Genomic DNA, 26643 nt, shown 5'->3' with positions numbered 1-26643 from the left:
AACCAACTACCAGTTTTAGTCTGTGAGGCAGACACCCTGTCTACATTTAAGACTAAGTTTAAAACTGTCCTATTTGATAAAGCTACTGTGGCTCAGGTTATCCTGAGCTATCTATATAGTTATGCTGCCACATTTTGGAACTGCTGGAGGACAAAGAGGCCACTTTTCCTTGTTCTGCTTCATTCTATCTCTATTCTACCATTCTGCAGTATATATTAGTTCAATATTTAATGTTATGCTGTCTCTGCTTTTTCTAATCATAGTAGCTTCATCTGGTCTTTTCCTGTTTGACCGTAACACCATCAACACCTTTACGTATCGATGTTTGAGCTTGGCCTGTTTAAACCCGGTAACAATTTACTTTTAGTGGCAGTGGGAACAGCTCACTGACAGTGTCGATGCCTGTCAAGCGACTCCACAAGCGACCCCTGTTAAAATCGCCTTCAAACAGCGGGAAAATCAGACCCAAATCAGACCAAGGTTGACCCACAAATTTACGTGATACCTTTGAGCACAATGTATGGACATCAACATGCTAGTCGCATCTGATCTAACCAGTCAAAAAAACTTTTCTTACATTCAATAAGCATGGCACAGCACTGGAATGAGATAGGAGTAACAAAAGAGCCAAACAATAAAGCACATTTACGCACACTTGCTCTTCATTGTTTACTGTCCTGATTTCGTTGCACTGGTGACATCAGCATTGCTAATGGTGGTGTCACTGGACACGCAGCAGGAGCGTGACAGACGGGGGTCAGACCTGGCCTTACTGCCAAATCTGAGATAATCCAAACACTGATTGAAAGTGAATCGACCCATGTTTGAAACCCATGCTAACCCGCTAATTTCAGTGGGAAAGAGGCTTTACTATTATTAACTATATGTGCTCTTTCATCCTCTGACATGGAAACTGGCTAAGAGCTCATCTGCCTTGCTGTATCTTTTCTGGACGGGGCCAACTTACTTTTTGTATCACTGCTCCTTTTTGTATGCCTGCTTCTATACCCTGGAACCCAAGTCGGCCTCGACAGATGGCCGCTCACACATTGCCTGATTCATGTTATAAGGGAGTTTTCCATTCCACTATCACTACATGCATGCTTGGTGTGAGGGATTGCATAAGAGTAAATGAGTTGCTGCCATCAGCTGGTTTTCCTTTGATAGAAACCTTTGAACATATCTGACATATCTGTATGATCTGGTTGACTTGTCTCTGTAAAGTGCCTTGACATATGAATTATATTGGTGAAATATAAATAAACTAAATTGAATTGACTTGTGGACTAGAAGAAATATCCTAAAAGAAATGTAGGGTGTTATCTTTCAAGAGTGAAATAGGGATGGTACAGAATATCATATATATTCAAAAAAAGGTCTTCAGTACTCTAAAAACAAGATTGCAATTTGTTAGGGAGACTACCAAGTAGCTGACACTGAAGAAAAAAACACTGTAGTAACCCCTTGTTTTCTATGTAAATGGGACAACATATTGTTGTCCTTTTTAGATGAACTTATTTTTAGGGTTTTAAAAAAACAATATATATATCTATATATATTGTTTTTTTAACAAAACAACCAGGTATTGATAGATATTTCTGAAGCTTTGTGGAAGAATACGTCATGCATTTTTAGATTAATAAAATTATGAATAGTTCCAAATACCAGAAGTTCTGGCAGAAATACTTCTGATGTTGGCCAAAAATGAATGGGATCACCTAAAAGGGATGTTAGCAAAAACTTACCTCACAACTTTTTTTACATGAAAACTTTCACAAAATAGTGTGGACAAACACTCCAAAGTGAAGAGGGGATCAGTTCCTACTAAGGAAGATCTTTTTTTTTTTTTTTTTATTATCAAAAAATGCTTTAATAAAAAAGATTTTTCTGTGGATTTACACATTTACAGTATGCACCCAGATTATTGCATTTTTCAGCCCCGAGCAAAAGTGTTTCTCTCTTTTTTTTTTTTGTCTCATTAAAGGAACATACTAAATAACCAGCTTTCTAAAATGTGCCTAAGAGCCAGCCAGCTGAAGAAAATTTGCAAAAAGCACAAATGTGATGTTTCATTAATCAGTTTTTTTCTATTGTTTTAGCAATAATAGTCAGAAAAAATGATGTTTCGACAACATTACTACTTTCAGTCTTATTGGTAACCCTTCAGTCAATAGTTATGTCAGTATAAAGCACTTAACATTTTCCAACAATGTATTACATCAGTGAAGCAGATGGAGAGATCTTTGACTATTCTTCTATACAAAATCTCTCTAAATCAGTTCTTGGCCATTTTTTGTTCTCTCTTCTCTCCAGCTAAAGCCATGGAATTTGGAATTAGGGTCAGGAGACAAAGATTGCTGTACTGAATTAACTTTTGTTGCCATTTGTTGTTGTTTGATGTTTGATTGTTATACCATTACAAGTTTGGTAGACTCAGCTTTTTTTTTCTTTTTTGTAATATTGGGTGCATAGGGTTTTACAATCTAATTTCCAGGAACTAAAAAAGGCAAACCTCCCCACAGCATCACTAACCATCCACCATGCTTAACAGCGGATATAAGGAGCTCCTCTAAATAATCATCATTTCTTTTAATATATTTTTCTGGTCTCTATTGGTCAAAGCCCAGACTTCCAGTTGAATTCTATCTAATGATTTACAAACTGTACACAGTATATTAGAGAAAAAAAGGCTTTTTTATCTTATCTCACAAACAATGTTTATTAAATGAAGGTGCCATTTTTGTTTTCGTTTTACAAAAATGAAAGCTGAAGATTTTTACTTACCATCCTGCCTGCTTTGTTTGGTGGTCAATATTGATCCTCAACCAGCCAACTGGCTAGTGAATACAATAAATTGGCCTATCAAGTAATATTTATTACTGAGAGAAACCAAAGCCATGAATCAAGTATTAGATAAATAATAAATCTAAGCTTTAGATAATTAAAATGCAGTTTTTATTTTAAAAGTATAGTTTCAGGTACCAACAATTGTGCCACCAGCATTTTGTTGCTTTAATTTTTAAGATTGGATTCCTTTTTTACTACTCTGTCCATTGTTTAAATGTTGATTTTTAAAAAGATTTTTATTAAAATCTTTATTCTTACCACAGTTGGGCACCAATATATATTTCTGCATCAGCATAACAGAAAAACAACCTGTTATTCTTTGTTATATTTGCCCATTCGATTTTTATGTAATTCTTTTTGTATGCATTTAGCCCTCTAAAAGTTGTCCAATTTCAAAACTTTGGAAATTTTAAAGGTACTTTTTTATATCCTAACTGTGATGTTTAAAATGTACAACGTTTGTATTATAAACCAGCCCATGAGAATGTTTGTGGTGTCAGTAAAACTGGCAGAAGCTCAGATGCTGTGCCCTTTTTCTTTCCTTTGTCATTTCAAGAAGTTTAGTAGTTGCCGCTTAAATGTGTTAGAAAACTTCTTCCACTGCATCCTGAGGAAGGCAAACACAGCGGGTGCATGAATGCCATTTTTCTGTAAAGAGGATGTTGGGATTTCCGTCCATTGTTTTTCACTGGGAACACCATTATCAGTGTTGTTGTTCCTAATCATTGCATTAGGAAACGGTGCAACAAACAGAAGGTCCAAGCAATGATGAAAGGCATATCTCTAAGCTGATGATCCTATCACTGTAAAACATATGTGCAGGTTTACTTTTAGTGGTTTTCTTTTCACAATGTGATGCTGATTATATTAGTTTTTGTCTAAGTAGGCTTACATAAACATATTCTTCAGTCATAATACAGTGCAGATTGTGCAACACTATTTGGCAGATAGATACATTTGATAGGTTGCAATTGTATTGTAATAAAGATATTTTCAAATAGGAGAACAAATGGTTGCTGGAAAGTGGCCACATTTCAAGATGAAACACTTCTATTTTTGTTTGTCTTACAAATGACCCGATGCAAATTTACGCATTTACAGGAGACCCCTTTGTTTCACTTTGGTTTGCTTTGCATGAAACAGCAACCTTGATGGGGCTATAAAACACCACGGTTGGGTGGCTTTCCTCACCGTGAATTGCCCCACATCCTTTGGGAGTTGTGGTGGAGTGGTGACTCTTGCTAGGTGATGAGGGGAGCAACTTGAATGAAGGAAATGAAGTTAGTGAAGTGAGTGGGGTCAAATGAGCAGGAAGAGGCGAAGTCCACCACAGAGCCTGGCTTCTCTTTAATGTTTCACATAATACAGACATAAAGGAATTTTTACATTAGCTCTTGGGTTCATTAATATGATATTATTTTATCAATGTCGCTGATTTCTGTAGTATTTTAGTCCTTTAAACCATTGATCATGAGTCCCACTGGAATTATTATAATTATTAATTTTTCAGATCAAGTTCCACCAGGTTTCATTCTATTAATTTTGCATATATTTTGTTCATATTAGAAGCTTGCCTTACAGCTATGGAGCCCAGTGTTTCCACAAGTAGTGGTTACCTCTATAAGCAAAGTGTCCCACTGCTCTGGACACTATTCTGTCAGTTTTGGACTAAGCGTTTGGGTAAGGGAAGCTGTCAGATGATTATACTTGATGTCTAATTTGAATCTGTTAACTCAGATATACAATAAGGGCCATGTTAATGCCATTGTATTTTTATCTTTCTTTTCATTTATCTTTTGTATTTTTTGTAAAGTGACCTTGAGTGTCAAGAAAGGCGCTGTTAAAATTTTTTTATTATTATTATTATCATTTCATCTGTGAAGCAGGAGGGTGGAAGCACTATATATGTGATGCTGGAAACAGGACTGGTTGGCATTACTTAAACAGATAAAAGAATACGGGGAAGTAAACAGTAACATAGAGAAGGATTTTCAAGATGAACAATGACACAAAGCATGTTATGAAATTATTAAGTAGCTTAGGGCCAGCAAAGTAAATATTTTCATTACAGAGCACGATCAAATACTTAAAGAATCTCATTGCCATAATTGAAGGTCTTAGCAAACAAAAATATGTTTTGTTTTGTTTTTCTTTACCAAAATTACAGTCTTTTTTATATTAGGAGGTAAGAAAAACGTTATATCTTAAACTTTTCTTTTACTCATGTGAGTGTATTTGCTTATAGTGATGCACATAAGAGGAGGATGACCTGCCCTTAGCTCGATTCATTTCAGAACCACACTGGTTTCCTAATATGAGCACATTTTTCTAACTTTACCTGGATATGTTTGCAGTTTACAGGCTGTTGTTCTTTATACAGTTGTAAAGTTTTCCAGGTTCTGTTGCCACATCATCCCTCCGTGACGCATCGCGACACTTTGCGTATTTGTAGTGTTCTTTTGATAGAAAGACAATAAAGCTATTTAAGGCAAGGTTTAATTCTTATCACCACATAAAGACTTTAAAAATCAGATTTATGAGGCTCCTTCTCCCTCTTGCCTTCTCTCTTATTTCATGGTTCAGTTGCCTCACATTGCAAGCAAAGGGGAGGTTTTCACTCTCTGCTTATTGGCCGCAGATCTCTCGTCTCAGCAGCATTTCCATACATGCGCCAGGCGCTCTTTCAGACACCATTTTCAAAAAATAACTCTGTCATCATCGTTGGAAAACACATTCGACTCCGGACGGGACTAATTATCTCCATTTGGAAGAGTTGTGATTTTCTAGTGCAAAAGAAAAACGTCAATAAGAGATCAACCGGAGTAAAGACAGGTGAGTGGCTCGTTTTCGTGAAGCTGTGCTGGGTAAATGCGCGTGCAAGAAGACAATAAATCATTTCCGCGTGTTTGTTTTTATTGATGCACGGCCAGGCGCTCGAAATCCTGGCTCCATCCTTCACTTTTTTTTCTTTTGATTTGTTGTTGTTTTATAATTGTGCAGAACATGTTTTTTTTTTTTTTTTTTATAAGTGCGAAGCAGAAGTGAAACTGACTTAATGCGCCTGCTTTATTGCATCGGGCTTGTTCCGATTTGACTTATTCAGTTGCATCTCTTATTTGTATAAGTAAAAGTTTCAACTTAAAAAAGTTTGTCTTGACTTTTTATTCTCAAACGTCTCGTGTCGGAGGTAAAAGAGAGAGAGAGAGAAAAAAGTATGGATGCATATCAGCTAAAACTAGTTGGCTCTCCTTTATGATGGATAACGGCAAGGTAAAGATGCTTAAAATGTAACACTAGAGGGGTTCCCGGCCCACGGGGCTGTCTCAGAGGAAGGTTCTTGCCGTTATTCACCAGTCCTCCTCTGCTTAATTGGCTGCAGATGCGGTGTCCTGTAGGGCCTTTTTTTACCGTCTGGAAATCAGATGCGTTTTTGGTTAGTTTCTGTGCGTCTGCATGTGAAAAAAAAGTATGATGTAGGCTATATATATACATATATATCAATATATATATATATATATATATATATATATATATATATATATATATATATATATATATATATATATATATATATATATATATATATATATATATATATATATATATATATATATATACTGTTTCACATGACTGAGCTGTCGCAGAAGGATCATTAAGAGGTGACCTGCCATTGCAGACATCCACATAAGTTCATTTGCTTAATCACCCATCTATTTGTATGGAAGAGGCGCTTGTGATTCCTCTGCCCTGCTAATAATTGCAGAGGCATAAGGAAGAACTAGAAAACACCGTCCCCGCGGTGCCCTTTCACCCGAGACTTTGTAAGCTGCACTTATTAAAGCGAAAAGTGTTTCAATATGTGGTAAGCTTTAGGGGAAAAACGTGATGGGGGTTGGGATAGGGGCCCTCTTTTTTTTTTTTTTTTGCCGCTTGATTTCTATTGGCTAGAATTGGAGTAAGTAATTTATCCATGTTAGCTGTAGGTCATTGCTGTAATTTCCATCTACTGGCGCTGTTAAATGTAGGGAGGGTAGTAATTAAAATCTGCCCTTATCTAATAGCCCGTACCGGTGCTTAGGGAGACAGAAAAAAAAAGGAAAAAGAAAAAAAAAGGGGGGGATTTATGAATGAATTTAGGCATGTGATTGACGTGTGGATTTGAGGGTGGGGGTACCTTAGGTAAATTTGACTCTCCCTTTCATTTGGTGGAAGTGGTAACCCCTGTTTCCTTTATTTAGAGAGTACATAACCTTGCTTACTTTGTAATAATACGTATACGAATAAATTAAATATTTTCATATTTTTTCTTTGTTTTTCTTTTCTCTCCAGGGCCCATTGGACACTGAGCACCCTTGGGCCTGTCTGTCAAGTAGACATGTTTCAAACTGTTCCTGACACCTCGTCTTACGTTAAGGTAAGACATCAACGTCTCTTGAATCAGGTAATTTTGCAGAGCTGTTCTCCCTACGTTTGCTAAAACTGTGGTGATCATCAACAAAAAAGTTTGGCACAGAATATGACACTATTTTCCAATTGATACAATGCTATAAGTGACCCTTTAAATCAGTTATTTGTGGAGGAATGAAAAAGAGTTTAAGGTCATTAAACATACTTGGAAAAACCAAAGACATTTTAGTCAGGAGCTTCAGTTTTCAAAATTAATTTTCTTGAATGGGCTGTTTGGGATTCTCAGGGTATAATGTTGAGTATTTTTATGAAATATTTAATATTATTTTTTTTTAAGTAGAATGTTTGCTAAAATAATATGTTTAATCATCATATGCTTACTATCTAAAACATTTATTCTTTATACCATATTTAATTAAGATACTGGGTTAGTTAGGGATTCTTAATTTGTACTGCTTTGTTTGCTGATGAAGGTTCTCAGTCATCCAGGTCATAGTCATCCCGTAAAAATTCAAAAAATATCCACTGGATTTGGTTTTCAAGATTTGAAGTGGCGAAACGTCTTCAAATCTTGAAAACCAAGTCCAGTGGATATTTTTTGAATTTTTACGGGATACTGCTTTGTTTCAACTGATTGTATTTTGAATAACATTTTATTAAGTAAAAGTTAAAAATTACTTGTGGTTAAGAAAGTGTATATGCAATAATATCTATTGATGTCTACATTTAAGTTGTTTTTAGTTTGTTTTAGCGAGCTTTTGTTGCTAGTGCACATTAGTTTGTTCTCTTTCTGTTTGGAAGTAATACTTTTCCTGTTCTTGGTCATTAATACAGCAAGATCAGCCTCTGAAGTCAGAGTTCCTGTTGGGAAAGTCAGAGGTCATGGACCAGCCCTGAGCTCAAATTCCAATATGGCTGCCAAAAATATTAGACATTGATATTTGAAACTTGGTAGCATTTATAACAGTAAATAGGTGCCACATATACTAATGTCAACAGTTGTTATCACCAAAAACAACTAACCAATACTGGATTATTGATATTCTGGGGCTGGTTTAACCAATAGTTTAACAACATTAGAATAGATTGAAACACTTTCATATTTCAGTAACCTTTTATGGCTTAAAAAAAAAACGATTATTTCCTAAACCATATCTGCAACTCTTCGAAAAATGTTGCCTATTTTAGTTGAATAAGGCCTTAAAACCTGGTATTTATTTAATGTACTTTGAGCTTTTTACATATTACACTCATGTTTACAGGTGAAATGCCTGTAAATTTCTGCACCAATTTAAATGATGTGGAAAAGTAATTTAATGTTGTTTTACTGCATGATGGATCACAATAAAAAGTGTATGCTTTTACTCTGAAGTCGCGTTGTTTCTAAAAGTCTCTGTTGTTCATCTATGTCAACTGGTATATAACTCAATATGGTGTTAAGTGTCATTATCGTGATGTCATGTATCTTCCTCTTTCTGTCCGTCACGCTCCTGAGAAGGTAAACAAAGCGCACATCTGTTTTTCCCATAAAAACCGCATCGCGTCGGTGATGAGTTGCGCAGCAGGGATACCTGCAGCACACATCCAATGAGCGCTGAAACATTTTCGATACAGTATAATGTGTGTGAGTCTATATGAGGTGAACATCAAATGGAAACGTGTGAATGTCGGGCGGCTGCTTGACGTCTGACGCTTGGATTCCTGCCTATAGCTTTTCAAATGAGGCATTGAATTGCGCATGGCTATGTTTCTTCTTAATTAAGGTGTTTTTCCAAAGGCCGACTTAATGTTTTGAGGACCCCCCCCCCCCCCTTTTTTTTTTTCTTTTTTTTTTTTTAATAAGGGCTCCTTTCTTCCAGCCGCAGCCTTATTGCTAAGGGACTTTGCGTTTAAAAATCGGAACAATTCCCGATTTGTTGCTAGAGAGTTCAATAGCAGGGAATGTTTAAATAGAAAATATGAGCCTAAATGACTCTTTCTGTAAGAGGCGCAGGAAAAGGGGAAATAGAAGTCACCTCTCTATTTTGCAATGCTTTGTGTTTCACGGTCAGTTGTGGAAACGTAGCCTAGATTGTTTCCTTGTATTCTGGAGTTTCCTATTTATGAATCTGACTGGATCCCTGAAGATCATGCGGAGAGCTGTTGGTGAGCATGTGGCACGCCTCAGTGTACGAAATCTGAAAGAAATATTCCCTATCATTCGAGCGAATCCAAAGGGCCCCTGCATTTGGTTTTGTTTGGTTAAGGCCAGGCGAGACTGGAACTCTCCAATAAAAATAAATCTCAAATTAATTATGGCCTAGAGCGAGGGGCCAGACAGTTCGTGCTTCTATGTGCTGCAGACTCCAGATTTTTCTTTTTTTCTTTTTTGCCCTCAGTATTTTGACTCGGGTAAATGCCTTTTAGCCTGAGAGCAGGAATGATCTGAATATGAGTCTGCAGTTTAATAAAAAAGAGCAATGGCTCACATAGACTTGGTATGCTTTAGCCTTGGAATTCTATTTTCTTAAGAATACTCACTGCATATGCATTTTACTTTTATAAAATAGACTAAGATTGTTAATAGAAATATGAGAATTAACAAATACCATCTATTAAATAAAGGGAAAAAAACGAAAAACATTAGAAATGAATGAGATATATGGGTTAGGGTTATATTAAAGAAACAACACCATGCCAGCTCATCCTATTTCCTATCTAACCACAGATTTATACAAATTAGAGAAGAGAGGATGGGCCCACAACAATTGAAAAGCTGCTGCATGTATAAACTGACTAAGTGTCCGCCCACTCCTGGCTTGTTGCCTCAGTGCTGAGACAGAGGAGCTACTGGCTGGTGGTGTAAGAAGAAATGTCTGGCTGTCTAGTTCCAGCGTCAAAGCCAGATGTTCTGTGGTTCCCTGTGTAAACCAACTCGCATCTGTTTATTGGCCTTCTAAAATGTTTGTTAGCGCTTTATTCATTATGATCTTGGGAGTTCTCGCTACCTCTTGTCTTTTTGATTAGATTTATGACCAGAATTGGGAATATTCTTGTAAAATAAAGGAGTTTGGTTTTGGAATTATTACTTACAGGTTATCAAGATTAATTGCAGAAAAGAAAATATTTTGGAAGGTAAAACAAGATGAGCCTGGGTGTTTTAAATAAGGGTGAAACATAAAATTGATGGAGTGTTTCGAATAGTAGGACCAAAGTTTCAGTAGGCCCAGATCAGAATTAAATTTTGAGGATACACTTACATTAAAAAATACAACACCTTCCTGTTCCTTCTACTTAACTGGAAAAACAAACAAAGAAAAAAAACTGTTTGGTTTTTTCAGGGAAAGCTGTATGAAAATGTTTAATGGAAAGTAAAGTGGAGGGAAAAAGTTTACAAGAAAGGATTAGAAAATAATGCTAAACAATGTGGGGCTTTTAAAATAAAAACATTAGTTTTGGCTTTTTTCCCGCTGTATGCCATAATCAGCTAAATATTTAAACTTTTGAGTTATGTACAATAGGAAATAAACTCTTAATTATACTTAATCCATCTTAAGGCCCCAAGGCCTACAAGTTTGCAGGTGTGTTCAGCCTAAACCTGCTGACACAGGCTGGTAGATTACCATATTGTGAGAGGATCAAGTAAAAATATCAAAATATGATATTTAAACAAAATCTTATTACAAGGACTTTTAAAATAATGTGGTTTTACTGATTATACAGAGGTAACCTCTTATTACTGCTAAAATAATTAAAACATACAATACAGTACTACTGACTTGTTATGTTTATTTTTATTGTTATTTTTGTTTCTGATGTGATATTATACCACGTGCTTTTTGTCAATCTGCTCTGACACAAGTAAAGCCAATCGGATTTATGAGTAATCTTCGGGAATGCTTGGTGGACACCTGCTGGAGTGAGTGCCAGAAACAAGGATTCCAATTCACTTGCAACAGATTTACAAATCACCCTACTTGAAAAAAATCTTCTAAAAAACTTTCATGGTTTAAAAATTGTGGTAACGGGATGATTTTCCTAATTTTCTTTCTGTTTCTGCTGCTTTAGTTTGAGCTGGAGTCACATTTAAAGGGTAGCTTTAGGCGAGAAGTTAACCAAAAACCTATATTGCACTCAGGCTTAGATTAGCTTATCCTGGTATAAATTAGTTAATCTATCTGTTAGTGGTGAAGATCAGAGGTAGTGTTAGTGATTTACTTCGAGAATGAATATCTTCATTCTGGCAACTTGTGCAGGTCTTTCAATATTCCCTCTATTTCTCAGACATAAATTCATATTTTCATGATGTTAATATTTTCATCAATCGTGAATTTTACCTCTGTACCCCCAATATTTTGTCTATAACAAAATGATGCAAAACTCCAGACTCTGGAATGTAAAGAAAAACAAAAAAAAAGAGAATGAAAAGAAAAGAAAGCAGGACGGTCACTAAAGAGTTAAACAAGGTGTCTCCCTTAATTATTGGAGTCAGAGCTGGCCTCAGGCAGGAGAAGCCTTGACCCTTAGCAGGATCCAGATGTGGTGGTCCCAAGGGTGGGGGCCCATGCCGCCCCGCCAGACCCCCAAGTGGAGAGCAGACAGGCCGGCCCTGCTGTCAGGGGCAGACTCTGTTTGAGTCTGAGAAGCTGCTTCCCCATAGGCATACAAAAAGGATTCATTATTCTTATCATCAACTAAATCACAATAAAAGCTATTAAACATTAAGAGACAGCGGGCCTCGCTTTGTCCAACGAAAAGTCTGGTTTCCCCTCTCTAAATAGTGTTTTTGACCCCGCAATTTGACTTAAATTTAATGAAATACCCTTTATAAAAAATTCTTAAAATGTTTTCACCTTGCTTTTAATAGGAGATTGAGACCCTGAACTAAATAATTAAAAACATTCTTAATGGTTTCTGTCCAGGCATTTTAAATCAAATCGTGGCAAGGAGCTGAATACTTGTATTTTAATAATGTTGTCCTAGGAAAGTCTAACAGATATGGTCTTAAAATAAACGGTAATATAAACGCCTACCACACCTATTTCTCCCATTTTGATTTAGAGCTCCATTGGCACTGAGAGAAACATCTGTCCTTTTGCAAGGATGAAATGCATTACTTCCACTATGAAATCCAGAGTAAAGTTCTGAATAGTTTAGATTTATGGAGGGATTGAGGCATGACCAGATGTGAGTCTGAAGTTTAGGCGTGAATCAAAAAGCGCTCTTGAACATTCAACCCCACAACTTATATTTATACTTAAAAATCCTAAAACACAGCTAAGAGAGGGAGAAAAACAAACAAACAAAAAAAAAAAAAAAAACGGACAAATAGTAAACCCTTCTTCCACAACAGCTGTGACATTACCGCCAATGAATAAACACAAAGCGCGCAACAATATCCCGCAACAGGCGCAGCAATGGCTGTGTGCAGCGTAGGGCCAGTCATCCTGTAAATATTTCCGAGCAGAAAAACATAACAGCGGAGCGAACACTCAATTGTTTTCCCTTCTTATCTCTCTGGGACAGTATCCTGCTCATACTTTCTGCTTTTTTTTTTTTTTTTTGGAAGGCAGGGCTTTCGGTGTGACACACAGCTTCCCTCTCAAACCTTCTCAACAGCGGTGACTTCACTTCCCAAAATTAGAGGAAAGAAAAAACTCAATCCGGTAAAGAGAGAAAAAGTGTCTCTTTCTCTCCGCCACATAGTACCGGGGGCCACTGGAATAATCTCAGGAGCGTGTCATGTTTGGGATATCGTCGGGGTCCGCTGAAAATTGCGCAAAATGGACGGAACTATTAAGGTAAGGGTGGAGGACGGGGTGTATGAGGTTGTGGGGAGACCTTTTTTCTTTTTTTATTTTTTTTGCGGAGTTGCGCCTTCTTTTTTTTTTTAAAGCAGCGGGTTGAAACGCTCATCCGTCTCCGTAGTTGGAACCTCCAACCCGACAACGATGAGCGGCTTTTTTCACTAAACAAGGTTGATTTTCTTTTCCTCTGTATTTAAAAGCATTTTCTTTCTAGTAAACGCTGTCGAAGACATATGCTAAGTGGATTTAGATCAGAATCACGCTGTGGATCTTTCGGGGGGACCGGACGCATCTTTACGCACGTCTGGGAAAGCCACTATAGAAATTATTGCTCAAATCAGACTAGAAACGCTCTCTAGATGCATCTATCTGGTGAACAGTTTATTATTTTCTTGTAGAAATTACTGGATACGATGATGTTAAGCTGCGCAACAGCGCCCGGCTCATTCCTGAGGATCGCGTCCTTGGGTTAACGGAGCTGCGGTGGTACCTGGATGCTGCTGGATATCACACCGCGTGCATCTGCGGGATTTTTTTGTGCATTTTAATGGTTTCTGAAAACCCCCGCTGCCGGACACAGAGAGTTTTGTCAAGCTGCAAAGGAAAGCTGTCATTTGGTAACTGCCCATGGAGTTTGCAACACTCGAAACCGCAACGCTTCACAATGATACCTTGGCTTACTCCTTAAATAGTTGCACAACTTATTTTGAAACGAAATGCTGTTAGTGGCAGAGCGCTGGTCTGCATTAACACCACTTGGCTACTGGCTCCCTGAAACTGGAATTCCAGATGCATTATGGCTGCAGCCTCCAGTCCAGATGTTGAAGCCTCGCTTGTTCCCAATTAGACTTGCAGAGTTTGCTACTCTTGTTGCGTCTGAGAGGAGATGTGACTGTTCTTTTTTCCCTTAATTCTTGGAAATTTCAAGTAGCTCGTTTGTGGCCACTGGGTGTGGTGTGATTTTTCTGGGGAAAGAGAAAAAGAGAGAGAGAGAGAGAGGGAGAAAAATAGCCGTGGAATTCCATCATTTATCGCTCACATGTTTGTGTTGTGCCGTGGATGAATGGTGCAGGGGGATGTGTTTTTTTGTCGACTCTGGTTTCTGCAACAAAGCGAGGAGTTGCGAGAGCAAATGCAATCATAATTGAATCCCTGGGTATAAATGAACCGAGCTTTTAGCTGCATTCATGTTCACAAAGAAAAAAAAGAAAAAAGAAAAGAAAGGAAGGACTCTCTAGCCATGAGAGTTTCCTGTTCTACACAATCTTTTCCTAACAGGTTTCCTTTTCCTCCTTAAAACAAAGGACAGGAATGCCCCCCCCATCCCACCCGGTTCACCCCCTGGGTGGCTCCAGTTAGGTTGACTGGGTGTGTATGTGTGTTGGGGACTGCGCGTGCGTTTCTGTGTGTAAACACCAAGTAGACGCACGTGTAGTCTGGATGTGAAGCTATTGGATGTATCATCCAGTTCTGACGCATTTGGGACCAGCTGCAAGCCCCGGCCAGACTGACTTGGCTGGTGTAAATAGAACCGAGGTGACTCCCAGCAGGTGTCATACTTATACACAATGCTTATGATGGCGCTTGATTATGAGCTGCAATGATTTATCTTCTGTTTTCCTCCCTCTCTTTGTCTAGAAAACACCCTGAAAAAATAGAGAATTTCATGAGCATTTCAGTTTCATACAAAAATAATAATCTAAAGAATGTTTTTTTTGTTTTGTTTTTTTTGTTTTTTAATCAGCAGGTTTGCTGAGTTTCTGTGATTATGGTCCTGTCTTTGGAAGAAAGGAGCCTGTTTCTTTATACTGTTGCAAGAAGGGCCTCATTTAGGGGGATATGGACCCCAGGGATATAGTTTTGTAGCTAGACCCCAACAACTTTTGTTTACATGTGTAAATAATGATGTAATAGTTATAATTAGAATAATACTACTTGAACTTTATTGATCTCACATTGGAGAAATTTACCTCTGCATTTAACCCATCTCCTTGGGGAGGAATTGGCTGCCATTGTGCAGGACCCTGGGAACAGTGTGGTGTTAAGGGTCTTGCTCAGGGACCCAGAGTTGTGGGGTCTGGGGATCGAAACAGGTACTTGCAACCCAGGATACATTTTTGTAATATATCTAAACAATATGTATTCCCTAAACTTCTTGCCTAAATGGATAGATTGCTACATGTGTTACATATTTGCATGTTTTAGTTGAGATTGGCAGGCAGAAAAATATATTTCCTTCCCCGACTTTCGTTTCTACTCAGATTGTCTACTAAGAATGTATATTGATGTCTGGTTGAACGTTGATAGTGGTTTGAAGTACAGGGTTAATACATTTTTTTTGGCTTAAATAAATACTGAACTGAATGAACTTAGATAGCCATAGAATATATGAATACATCCAGTGTTTTTTTAACGGGATACACTTGGATTTAAGTTACCATCTCTTTTATCATTCATACTGCTTTACGTAGCTGAGCTACAATACTTCACAATTGAGGTCGTGTAACAAATGCATGAATGTACTTGAGGACATGTTCCTGTCATTGTGTTGTTGCTATTTTTGTAAATTGTTTTAAACAAAAAAAATGTCTTGGGGACATCCTGCTAGCACTGATTCATGTGTTATGATGCCAACTCAGTAAGTTAGCTTCAAAGCTGCAGTGTAGCTACAACTGTTTGAGCGTTTTGTAGCTTCGTTTCAGATGATGTTCATGTTGCCTCTGGTGGACAGCCTTTAGTCTCAAATGTTTGTTGACACTTAAAATGTTTGCTGCTTTACTTTAGCAGTATAGTGCCAATAACCTGATTAGGAGCATCTGGATTCCTTACAGATTTTAATTGGTGTGTTGTACTAAATAAGCCCAGGCTTATAAAAGTATCATGCCATGCCCCCTGTTTGGGTAAGCAACATTTGAGACATTTCTGCTAAACTAGATGGCCATGTGATATGTTTGAGACCTACCTGGGGAACCCAACAAACAATATGTAAAAAAAAAAATAATTTCAACATGAGAAATACATCTTTGATCCTATAGGGACCACTTTTTTTCCACAGTTGCCCTGCACATATCAGGCCATTATCGAGCCAATGGATATTCCCATCTGGTGTCTGATTTAGAAATGTAACCTAAAATAGAGATGTCTTTATATTTCATGATTGGTCTCTGTATATTTAACTATTCTGTAACAAAAAATGAATAACTTCTTTATGTGTTTCTCCCTAAAGAGTGTTTGTTTAAGCTTTCTGGCATTTTTCTTTTACATGAAAATTTAAAGACTGAATTGTGACCATTACTAATTGGTTATTTAGGATATTACTTAAATGATAAAACACCCTAAAGTATAGATGAGTTCCAAAGAAGTTAAAAACAATCCACTGGACTTTGTTTCCAATGGAATAGGAAGCAAAATGTCTTCAAACTTGAAAAAAAAGTCCAGTGTATTGTTTTGAACATTTTTGGAATGACTATGACCTGAATGACTGAGAATCTTCCCCAGCACAAATGTAGATAAGATTAGGAATCACAAATATAGATATAGATTTCATCCAAATCTTTTGGACTTTAGGTTTTGTAAAGATTAAGTTAAAAAGATATCAAGATGAGATATCCCCTTTGACAACAAAAGTTATGTGACTCCAGTAATTACTTTAATGTCTACCAGTTGGAGCTGACGGTTACAGACCATAAAATGTCATATTTATGAATCAGAACCATTCAAAAATGAATAATATGTGTCTTACAAATATCTTGTAAGATACTTCTAAGTAAAGAAAAAAAAAATCTTTCAGAGATTACATTTTTTAACATTATCTGTGTCTATACTTCGTAAAAAACAAAAATGAATTGATAAAGGTGTAAGCAGTTAGATCTGAAATTGATTTACAAGAAGAGGAACTAAGAGAAGATTAAAAATGCGATGCAAAGGTATGAAGTCTGACTGAATTAGATCTCATTAGATAAAAAAAATAAAGGGCACTTAAAGCTGTTATGTATGAATTGTTTGAGGCTGGTGTAGAGTTTGAGATTTTTGTAATCAATGTCTAACTGTTGTACTTTAGGAAAATAAGAGAACACACTATGAAAAAAGACGTTGTTATTAAAATTGTTAAGAAATTGTTGTCTTCTTTGCATTCCCTTAGCCTGGAGGACCCCAGGCCACTGCCATAGTAAACCTTTTTTAAAGTCTGACCCAAGTGACACATTTCACAAATTATCTTCTGACGGTGTGGGGCAAACAGAAAAAAAAGGTGTAACTGCCTCGAGGTTTCACAATTCGCTAGCGTGTGTTCCTTAAAGATAGAGCAGTAATCAGAATACGACTGTTTTGTCAGCTTTCCACAGTTACATGGGGTTGCTTCTATTGCAGAGAAATAAAAAAAGCCTGCCGCAATCTTGATAAACATAAACCACTTGCCAATCATGGCTCCAATTGGGGAGGCTGATATGTCAGTGTAAATGTAACGTACAAAGTCAAAATAGTTTGCAAAGCTCTTATCAAGCTGTAATAAGACATTCTCTCACTTTTTTGTGCTTATCATCTGCAGACTAGCTGCTGTGCTCTGCTCAGATAGTGTGTCTCGCAGCCTAAGTTTAAATGATAGATTTTTCAGATGAAATCACAGAGAAAACCTATTTTGGCAGGTGGTTAAATTTACTTCTTCTTTTTTTAAATCCACTAAAGACTCTGGTGTTGAAAAAAATTTTAACCTGTTTTCAGTTTGCGGTGACCCAACAAACTTATATTTTCTATAAAGGAGGCTATAAATATGTATAAATCCTATAAATTGCTTGAATGTGGATCTCATCTTTATTATTCTGTTTTGTGTTTTTTTATTTTTTTGAGTTTGTTGGAGTTACTGGCCAATGAAAAAGGGAATGCAGACTGGTATTATGTTGTACAGATTTCATAAATGGATAATAAAAAAAAACAACAACATCTTAGTCACATGTATTTAAAGAGGAAAACCACAATAGATTAATGTGTTCATTACTTTGCCATAATAAAAGCCTCAGAGATTGCACGTAAGATCTATGAATCAGTGAATCTCAAGTCTCACCTTTTCCCCTGAAGCAGCTTATGTGGCATGCCGGAATGAAAAAAAGTCAGTCCTCGGGGATCAGACACGTTTCCGTCCTTGCCGTGCCATCAGATCCGATCAGATCCAGATGTGCATCAGAACCGAGCCTAATCCTCAGAGCCATATTGTTATCATTTCACTTCATATTCTTTTCTTTATTGTTTTTTTTCCTCTATTAAATACTTTACTTTTATAATGTTCATAAAGTATTATTAAACACACTGGCTGCTCAGATCAGTGATGGTGAAATTGTGTGACTATTTTCCTAAAAAAGTGACGTGTTAAAATGAAATCCATCAACTGCAGAGCTTGTGCTTTTCTTTTAAGACATTACGCAAGAAAAGCATCTAAACCACACAATATCTTGGCCGCCTCTGCGAGTTTCTGCGTTTGTTTTCTTTAATAAACTGACATTGCTCCAGCAGCGCCAAAGCACAGGGGTCAGTGTAGCTGTGACCCCCACTGCTTCTGTTGAGTCTTCAGCTGTGAAGGGGAAGCCCAATGCTCAGACGTGATGCACACTGTATGGCTCAACAGGGGATATTGACGTCCAGATACATCTAGAAAATAGGCCGCTGATGATGTAAGGAACACATTTTAACATGGGGAATGATATAAAATGAGGTTAGAACATTGCGGCTGTCATTTTTTCTTTTACTTTCAGCTTGAGGCGCTGAGTGATTAATACTTAGTGTACTTGTCAAATTTTTATCTGATTGGAGCAAGCCTTCTGTAGCATCTTATCTAACAGCTTTGTGAGTATGATTGAAGTCATCTTAACATCAACAGGAAGCTACAGCCCTACAAGAGCTGTATACACAAACTACAGAGGATCCCAGACTGTGATATAACTCATAAGTGCACATAATTGCTGTAAACAAAAATATACAAGAGACTGAAAATGTGACTTCACATGTTTAAGGGAAGGGTCTTGAGTCTGATTTTCTTGCTTTTGTTAACGGTGTGCCCATAGAGTTTAAGCAGTGCACCTACTCTCTCACAATTTTAAAGGCGGTTAAATACAGTTTTTGGGGAGTAAGTGTTCTTTATTGCCCGTTCACTTCTTGCTTCATAGCTTTTGGTGGTTCGTGTTGCTATATGAAGAGATTTTCTGTAAAACAGCCATTCCTGTAGTATATCTACAGACAACCTATAGCATCTTTCATTAGCTATGAACTTGGAAAGCATGCTACAAGCATTAAAGCAGGGGACAGAGAAAATGTGGGTCTGTGGCTTCACTTTTTTATTTACAGGGAACCAATATTCAAATTCTTTCTTTTTTTCTTTCTTTTTTTTCTTTTTCATCAAATGAATGAAACAAAACAGCTGTAGTACAATACGTTCAGCTTCATGTTATTTGCTAAACACTCACTCTGTTGCACTTACCTTACAGTTTCTTTTGAATAGCAAATTAAAACTTTTATATGTCAAATAAAAGTCACTGTGATTCTAGACTTAATTTATCAGAGAGGCGGAGGGTAGTGTTTATTCATTAGGGCACAGAGTAAAGACGAAGAATAAAACACAAATAACAAACAAAGAAAACTAAACAAGACAATTGTGTATTATTTAATATATTAAATGGACTGCAAAGCCAAGAGGTACTTGTGGCTCGACAGCTGCAAGTTGTAGATCCCTAATCTCACTGATGAAGACTGATGCTTACTTATGGCTGAATTAAAAAGTGCAAAACCCCTATTTTTAAATGATTGTAAAAGTTCAGCATTAAAGGTAAACATTACATTTATGCATGGAACTAATCTGTTATGGTTAGTATGGTTTCAGTACAGCTGTCATCATAGAGAGCAGGGCTCGTCTACAGGAGCATTATGCCCTGTTGATCCTTGTCTAGAACCACACTTTAATGAGTCTTCTTTACTCAGTATTGCATCACATTGAATAGTGTTGTTGTTTCTGTGATCTTAATATGATTAGCTTAGTTTTTTTTTTTTTCAAAGAACAGATTTTTGAGATCCTTGCCAGTTGATGAAAGGTAGATCAAATTGGAAATCGGACAGTTTTGTATTGTATCTCTAATCGCATCTTTACATCAAAACAGGCTGTCTAAGTAGAGTTAAGTGTTGATTATGTTGCTGTGGTATAAAGTAACCTATGTAATTTTTCATGTGAAAAGCAATTCAAGAAAAACTAACCTATTTTCTGTCTGCCTACCTTTACAGGAGGCGCTATCAGTGGTGAGTGAAGACCAGTCCTTATTTGAGCCTCCATACGCTGCTGCTGCCCCGCTCTCAAAGACAGACATGACTGCATCTGGCACACAGGACTATGGCCAGACCCACAAAATCAACCCTTTACCCCCACAGCAAGAGTGGATCAACCAGCCTGTGCGGGTCAATGTCAAGAGAGAATACGAGCACATGAATGGATCCAGGTACAATTGTGTTTTACCTCCGTGTCTTGTATTCCTCTTTTTTTCTTTACAGCTTGTTATCAGTTGTATTCTTGGCGGGGAAAGTTCAGAATAATAGTGCTTGATGCCAAAGTCAATTGCTAGAAAGGAACTGAACAACACCCATTTTATCTGCTAATAATGTTTTAACAACTGCACTTCTAACGTGCTTTTGTGCAGCAGGGAGTCTCCTGTGGACTGCAGTGTGGGCAAATGTAACAAGTTAGTCGGGGCTAATGACACATCTCAAATGACGTATGGAAGCTATATGGATGAGAAGAATGCCCCTCCTCCCAACATGACCACCAATGAGCGAAGAGTCATTGTACCTGCAGGTAGGCAAAGAGGTTTGTGACTAAAGTTTTAATTGAAATAACTATCTGACTGCAGGACAACAATCTAGAACTAAAGGCATTTCCCTGTTTAACATTCACAACTTTTTAATCCAAACTCTAACTCAATAATTTTACATCTGCTGCCAGCTACCTTGCTTCTTTCCTAGTTTATGGGTTAAGGGTTTGTTTAGTCACTATTTTTAATGTCATGGTGAGCAAGAAATTATTTCTGCAAGTAGAGATTGTTAGCCAAGACACAACAGGGGAAGGTAACTCTCAATAGGAGTGGGCATATGTGTCTGATTTTGTAAATGTTAGTCAATAAATGTGTTCCTTGTTTTCAGCTAATACATGTGACATTAGATGTTTCATCTAATGTCACATGTATTATGAGAATACAAGTTTAGAAGTTAAGTACACAAGTTGTCCAAGTAACCAAATTACTTTTTTTCAAAAATACAAGGGAAATTCAAACATTTTCAGATATGACTCTACAAACCCAGATAAAGCTGTTACACTCCTTACCAGATGATGGCAAAAATGCTCCTGAAGATTGTTTGCCAACCATGAAAAAAAAAACAGGAAGAGGAAGAAGATGAAAACAAAACCAATGATTTCAGGTTTACCCGTGATGTCAAACAACACATGCGCAGCACAATGTGCGATAAGCACGATCCGTATCATCTGCGCATTTGCAGATATTCATCCAGGTCACCATAAATAATGTAATCGTGATCCTAAAAGTATTTATTTCTATCCTCAAATCACTAAAGAATTCTAATACACATCTTTAAAATATTTTTATGACTTTTCTGAGACGATTTGATGCTTTTTATATTTTCTCCGTCAAACAGCTTGTCTGACGTCATCATCGGACGTGCTCAGAGCAGTCCAGCAAAATATGATTAAACCATGTTTATCTTTTTTTTTGTAATTTCTTTCTTTAGATAACACACTTTATACCACAATGTTAACTTGAAAGGAAAAAATAAAACTCAAGAAGACTAGATTCATTTTTAAATCCAAAGTCGAAAAACTCCTGGAAGGAGCGTAGGATCCCATTTCTGGCACAGTTGGGCACAGACAAGTGATCAAACAGAAAGGATTTTAAGGCATTTATTTTTTCAGGAAACACATTATTAACATTTAACACATTATAGTTTAGTACACAGTTTACTAAAAATGTTATTTAGGTTTTTTTTACAATTTAAAATCGAGGATTACCTGGATATATATCTGGCTGCGCATGCTCAAATGAGCTGATTGTATGGATCGTGCTTTCGGTGCCGATCAAGTAGGGACAGGTTCTGTTCTGTTCATCTACTGTACCACCAACTGGTAAGGAGTATAACAGCTCTATCAGGGGATGTAGACTGGTACTTGTAAATTGGTGATTCATACCATTCAATTTGTACATGTAGTTTTTGCAAAGTTTTTACTTGATAACATGTAATTATAACTTCTTGTATTCTCTTACATGAAAGGTCTGACATCACATGAAGATATGAGCTAACAACAAAGAACAAATACAAATCTTAAACTTAATTACAGTGTAGACTTACGTTTTTCCAAATTCAGACACATTTGTAAGTGTGTTTTTTGGTTTTCATTGGGGTAAGCTAAGTGTTACCAACCACAGATTGCTTTCTGTATTTGGATTATCGCTAGGGCTGATGACATTTAAAAGCACTGAGAGTAGTGTTGGTAAATGATACATCTGAGTGATCCTTCTTCATTAAGTGATCTCCGGGCTTTTAGGAGCTCCACTTGTTGCTAGCCTTTAATGGCAAGTCATGAGTTTCAGGATTTGTTTCAATGTTTGCTATGCAGTATATAAAATATAGGTTTATACAGGATTATACAAGCAGAATTGTATGTGTATTTAATCTTTCTGTTTTCATCGCCAATTTTTGACATGATATGAAAAACATTTCAACAAACACAGGAAGGGATAGGAGTAGTGAATAATCCTTTGCTTATTTTCCTTCTCATGTCTGTGAAATAAGACAACAATTTGGTCCAAAGTTAAATGGGATTCTCACCAGAATTTAGTTTCAATGCTTATATTAGGATAAGATCACCACAGGATTGCCTTGTTCAATTGAGTGTGTTAGACATTCTAGACATGTCTAGTGACCTAACTATATTTCCTTTAATTTGTAACTTAACAACATCAGCCAATTTCAATAATAGCACTTGGGATCAAATATTTTATAGGTCAGAAATTGTTCAGCCAAAGTTTTTATCCACCCAATAATTGTCGAACACAGTTATTTGATTATGACTGTATTTACAGCTATCAAACAATTCTTATTTTACATTGCGTTTGGACAGTTCACCTTTTAATTGCTAAATAAATTCAATTGATTGATCAATTTAGACACATTTTAAAAACAGTCAATTATTTCCTGGCTATGTCGTAACTTTGTAGCTGCTATTTCATTCCTGACCTTATGGTGTTTAAAACTGAACTGTCAACAATCTGTCCTTTCAGCAATTCAGGGGAATGTTTGTATCTACTAATTGTTAACTATCAATAAATGTAGGTATCCAAATTCAATAAATAATACCTGAAAGAGGTTGCCAATTTTCATACAGTTGAACTGGGCAAAGTGTGGATAGAAATAAAATGTTTTGCAATCTATTATAAAATACTCTTTAGCTATGTGTGGGATTGAGTATTTGCATGACATGTTCTTTTGTGGTTACAAAATGAGGAAGAGAAGAAATGGCAACAGATGGGGGCTTAATTGGGTTACAAACTGGCAAAGGGTCAAACTGAACCATAGTCCAACATGATTCAGCTCATTCCTAAACAACTCTACAACTGACAACAAAGTAAGATCTAAGATACTGTGCTCTTGGAGGCCTCCTGCTGTCCTGAGCCCTTAACCCGGGGGATAAGTTAGCTGATCTTTCAGGCCAGCTCTGTTTAAAACTTTCCCAGTTGTGTGTTTCACTAAGAATCCCATAGTCAATAAACTTCCTCTCTCCTGCTGTCTTCCCTCAGACCCATCACTGTGGTCTCAAGACCATGTGCGCCAGTGGCTGGAGTGGGCCATCAAGGAGTACGGACTGCTAGAAATTGACACGTCAATGTTTCAAAACACAGACGGCAAAGAGCTTTGCAAGATGAGCAAGGATGACTTCCTCCGACTTACCACCATGTACAACGCAGAAGTGCTTCTGTCTCATCTCAATTACCTCAGGGAAAGTAAGTCTGCTTTGTTTGTATGGATTTGTGTATAAATACAAAAATTTGTATGTAGAACCGTTCTGTACTCTCTTCTATGAAGAATGATTTTCATGGCCTGGATTTTTTTTAACTAAAAATCCAAGCCTGCTTAAGTAAATTGTCTTATACTTGCATAGGGAATGAGGAAAAAAAAGAGAAGTTTTATTTGCCAAGTCTAGCCTGAAACAGTTGCATGACAGATTTTATTTCACCATCATCTATAACTAAACCAACAAGGAACAGGAGAAATGCTTTAACTGGAACTCATTTCTCCATAATGTTGCCTCGTGTGTAGCTAGCAGAAATGTGGAAACCAAGAGGGTTTCTTTCCCCTGAAGATAACCATCAACTACATCCCCCTCACTACACTTTGCAGCGCCTTTATTCCACATGGTCCAACAAAAAAGATGAAGCCCAGGTGCATTGCCTCAGGAAGGCAGCTCGGCCTGTATGCTCGGCACAGCAAAGAACGTTGATCTGCAATTTTCAATGGGGGCAAATACATATGAGCCTCTTACCTTTGAAGGGCGCCTAGTTGTAATCCGGCTTTATATGTTTCTTTGAGAAGCAGTCAGTTTCTGAGGCTATATGCAAATGACATTTTGATATAAGATTTAACATCTGGTGTGGCTGCAGTTTGAATACACATTAGTTTGGAAGAGATTTGGATTCTGTGCCTCTGAATAGTGTACTTTTTTTTGCTGCTGCTGTTTCAGAATATAATGACAGCCCGTTGGGTGGAGTGACTGCTAGCTCCACTATATTTAACATTTCTCTTCTAAAATTGCAATGGACCTTCATCTGATGTAATGGGAACTGTATTTTTTGGGTGTCAATAGATTTCTCTATGTTGAGCATCTGGGCAGAAAGAGAGAGAGATGCTTACAGTCGGTATAACGGCCTCATTGTGAAGCACTGCAGCGGGTGGATCTGTCTGACCGCCACTGGGCACACTCTGCAAAGCAGTTTTCATAATGGCCTCTGCCTGCAGGATTTAGACAGCAGCTTTAGGTTGCTGCATTGCAACCTTGCCCATCACTGCCTTTTTCTTTTTTTTTTTAGACTTATGTTTTGTATGTTTTGGAGACAGAATGGATGTCTTGGGGTTCCTGCACACTTGCCAGTAGAAAATTGCCTTGGATGTATTCCCACCAGTCAAAAAGATGAATTCTTCTGAGTCTGGACTGAAAGACCTGATTTAGAGATTAAAAAAAAGCAACATCTATATTCTTAACACTAACAGCCTAATGGGAAAAAGGAAACATATTAGTAAATTAATCTTTTAGAACTACCAAAAAGGAGTACAAGACCCTAATTTAGAGGCTTTGGTCATTCTTATTTCTCCCCCCACAACACACACAAACAATTTTATAATCGAGCCTTGTCCACAAAATAGACCTCTGGTTTGAGTCATGAGAGTTTGAGCTCAGGCAAGATTCCAAAATATAAAAAAAAAAGGAGGAAAGAAAGGGGAAAAGCAAAGTCAAACTCTGGAAGTATTAGTGATTATAGGTCATGGATGTCATCCTCAGCCACAACTGATTCCTCTTAAATATTACCTCCGATCCATAAAACATTGACGGTGCAATAATTGTCATTTTATAAATATGTATCTTTACCATGCGTGTATTTGGTCCAGTTTTTTTGTACCTCTGATGAGCATTCCTCTACGTCATTGAGACTCTTGGCGGAAAACGTAGAGAAGAAATCTCCCCACCCTATGTATAGCTGTGCCATAACAAAACATCTCTGCCACGTCAGACTCAGTAATGTTTAAACACCCCTGCGGATTCAACCGTGGGCACGAGCTGAACATCTGTCCAGCTACCCAGCTGCTTACAACAAACAAGGCTTGCTGGCATGCATATTATTTTAGCCTCGTTCTTGGTCACTTATTGGGATTTTTATAAGCGACGGCCGCCCACACCCCCAATGTGCTTTCAATTTGAAGTGCAATTTGAGAATTTGTTCAAATTAGTCTGTCAGGGAGGGACTGTGGACTGTTTGCTTTATCGCACCCATGTAGGTCGGTTTGATACCACATGTGCTGGAAACGGAGCGGAGCAGCAAACCTCAGACAGCAAGAGCTTGGATCCTCTGACAAGGAGGGGGGTGGGGGGTTGGAAAGGAGAAACCAGATGGGACTATTAGGGTGAAAACTGTGAATTGATCTGCTGTAATTCTAAATGAACATTAGAGCACAAACTTAATGAAGGAATAGCTCCGTGAAATATTGTGGAAAACAACAGCAGGTTGCAAGCATGATGAATCAGTTAAATGGACAAACTGGAAAAGGTTTTTTTTTTTTGAGCATGGAAATGGTTTGAAAAGTCTCTGAATGAAAGCCAGTGGAGAGTACCAATAGTTCTGTTTCCCAGCTGTCGCCGTTGCTTGTGCGCCTGGATGGATTTACAGTGAGGGAGTCGAGACAGAGAGGTAGAAGGAGTGGGAGAGTGATAAGTCTGGGCTTCTTGCACTGCTGCTGCTGTTCACTTCGGAGTGGGGTGGAGGGGGGACATTCTCAAGCCCTCAATAGTTTATAC

At 37.4% G+C, this 26643-nt stretch overlaps 1 protein-coding gene across 8 annotated transcripts in view; it reads left to right on the top strand.

Moving 5' to 3' along the window:
- fli1 (Fli-1 proto-oncogene, ETS transcription factor) overlaps positions 1–26643 on the top strand; it is a 65333-nt gene that overhangs the window by 21278 nt on the left and 17412 nt on the right. The window contains exons 1-5 of one of the 8 annotated variants that reach the window (XM_038296848.1): positions 5473–5679; positions 7177–7288; positions 20301–20512; positions 20711–20865; positions 23876–24079. In XM_038296848.1, coding sequence (XP_038152776.1) covers positions 7223–7288; positions 20301–20512; positions 20711–20865; positions 23876–24079 — 637 coding nt within the window. In that variant the 5' untranslated portion in view covers positions 5473–5679; positions 7177–7222. Of the gene's footprint in view, positions 1–5472; positions 5680–7176; positions 7289–12830; positions 13035–13074; positions 13211–20300; positions 20513–20710; positions 20866–23875; positions 24080–26643 lie in introns of those variants that run through there. The other 7 variants (XM_038296849.1, XM_038296845.1, XM_038296847.1 and 4 more) reach the window with 7 other exon arrangements.

The sequence above is a fragment of the Cyprinodon tularosa genome, unplaced genomic scaffold (genome assembly GCF_016077235.1).
Source record: "Cyprinodon tularosa strain WSP-4 unplaced genomic scaffold, ASM1607723v1 ctg379, whole genome shotgun sequence".
NCBI classification, from domain to species: Eukaryota; Metazoa; Chordata; class Actinopteri; order Cyprinodontiformes; family Cyprinodontidae; genus Cyprinodon; species Cyprinodon tularosa.
Note: the sequence above shows the minus strand (reverse complement) of the source record. Positions and strands in the feature narration are given on the sequence as shown.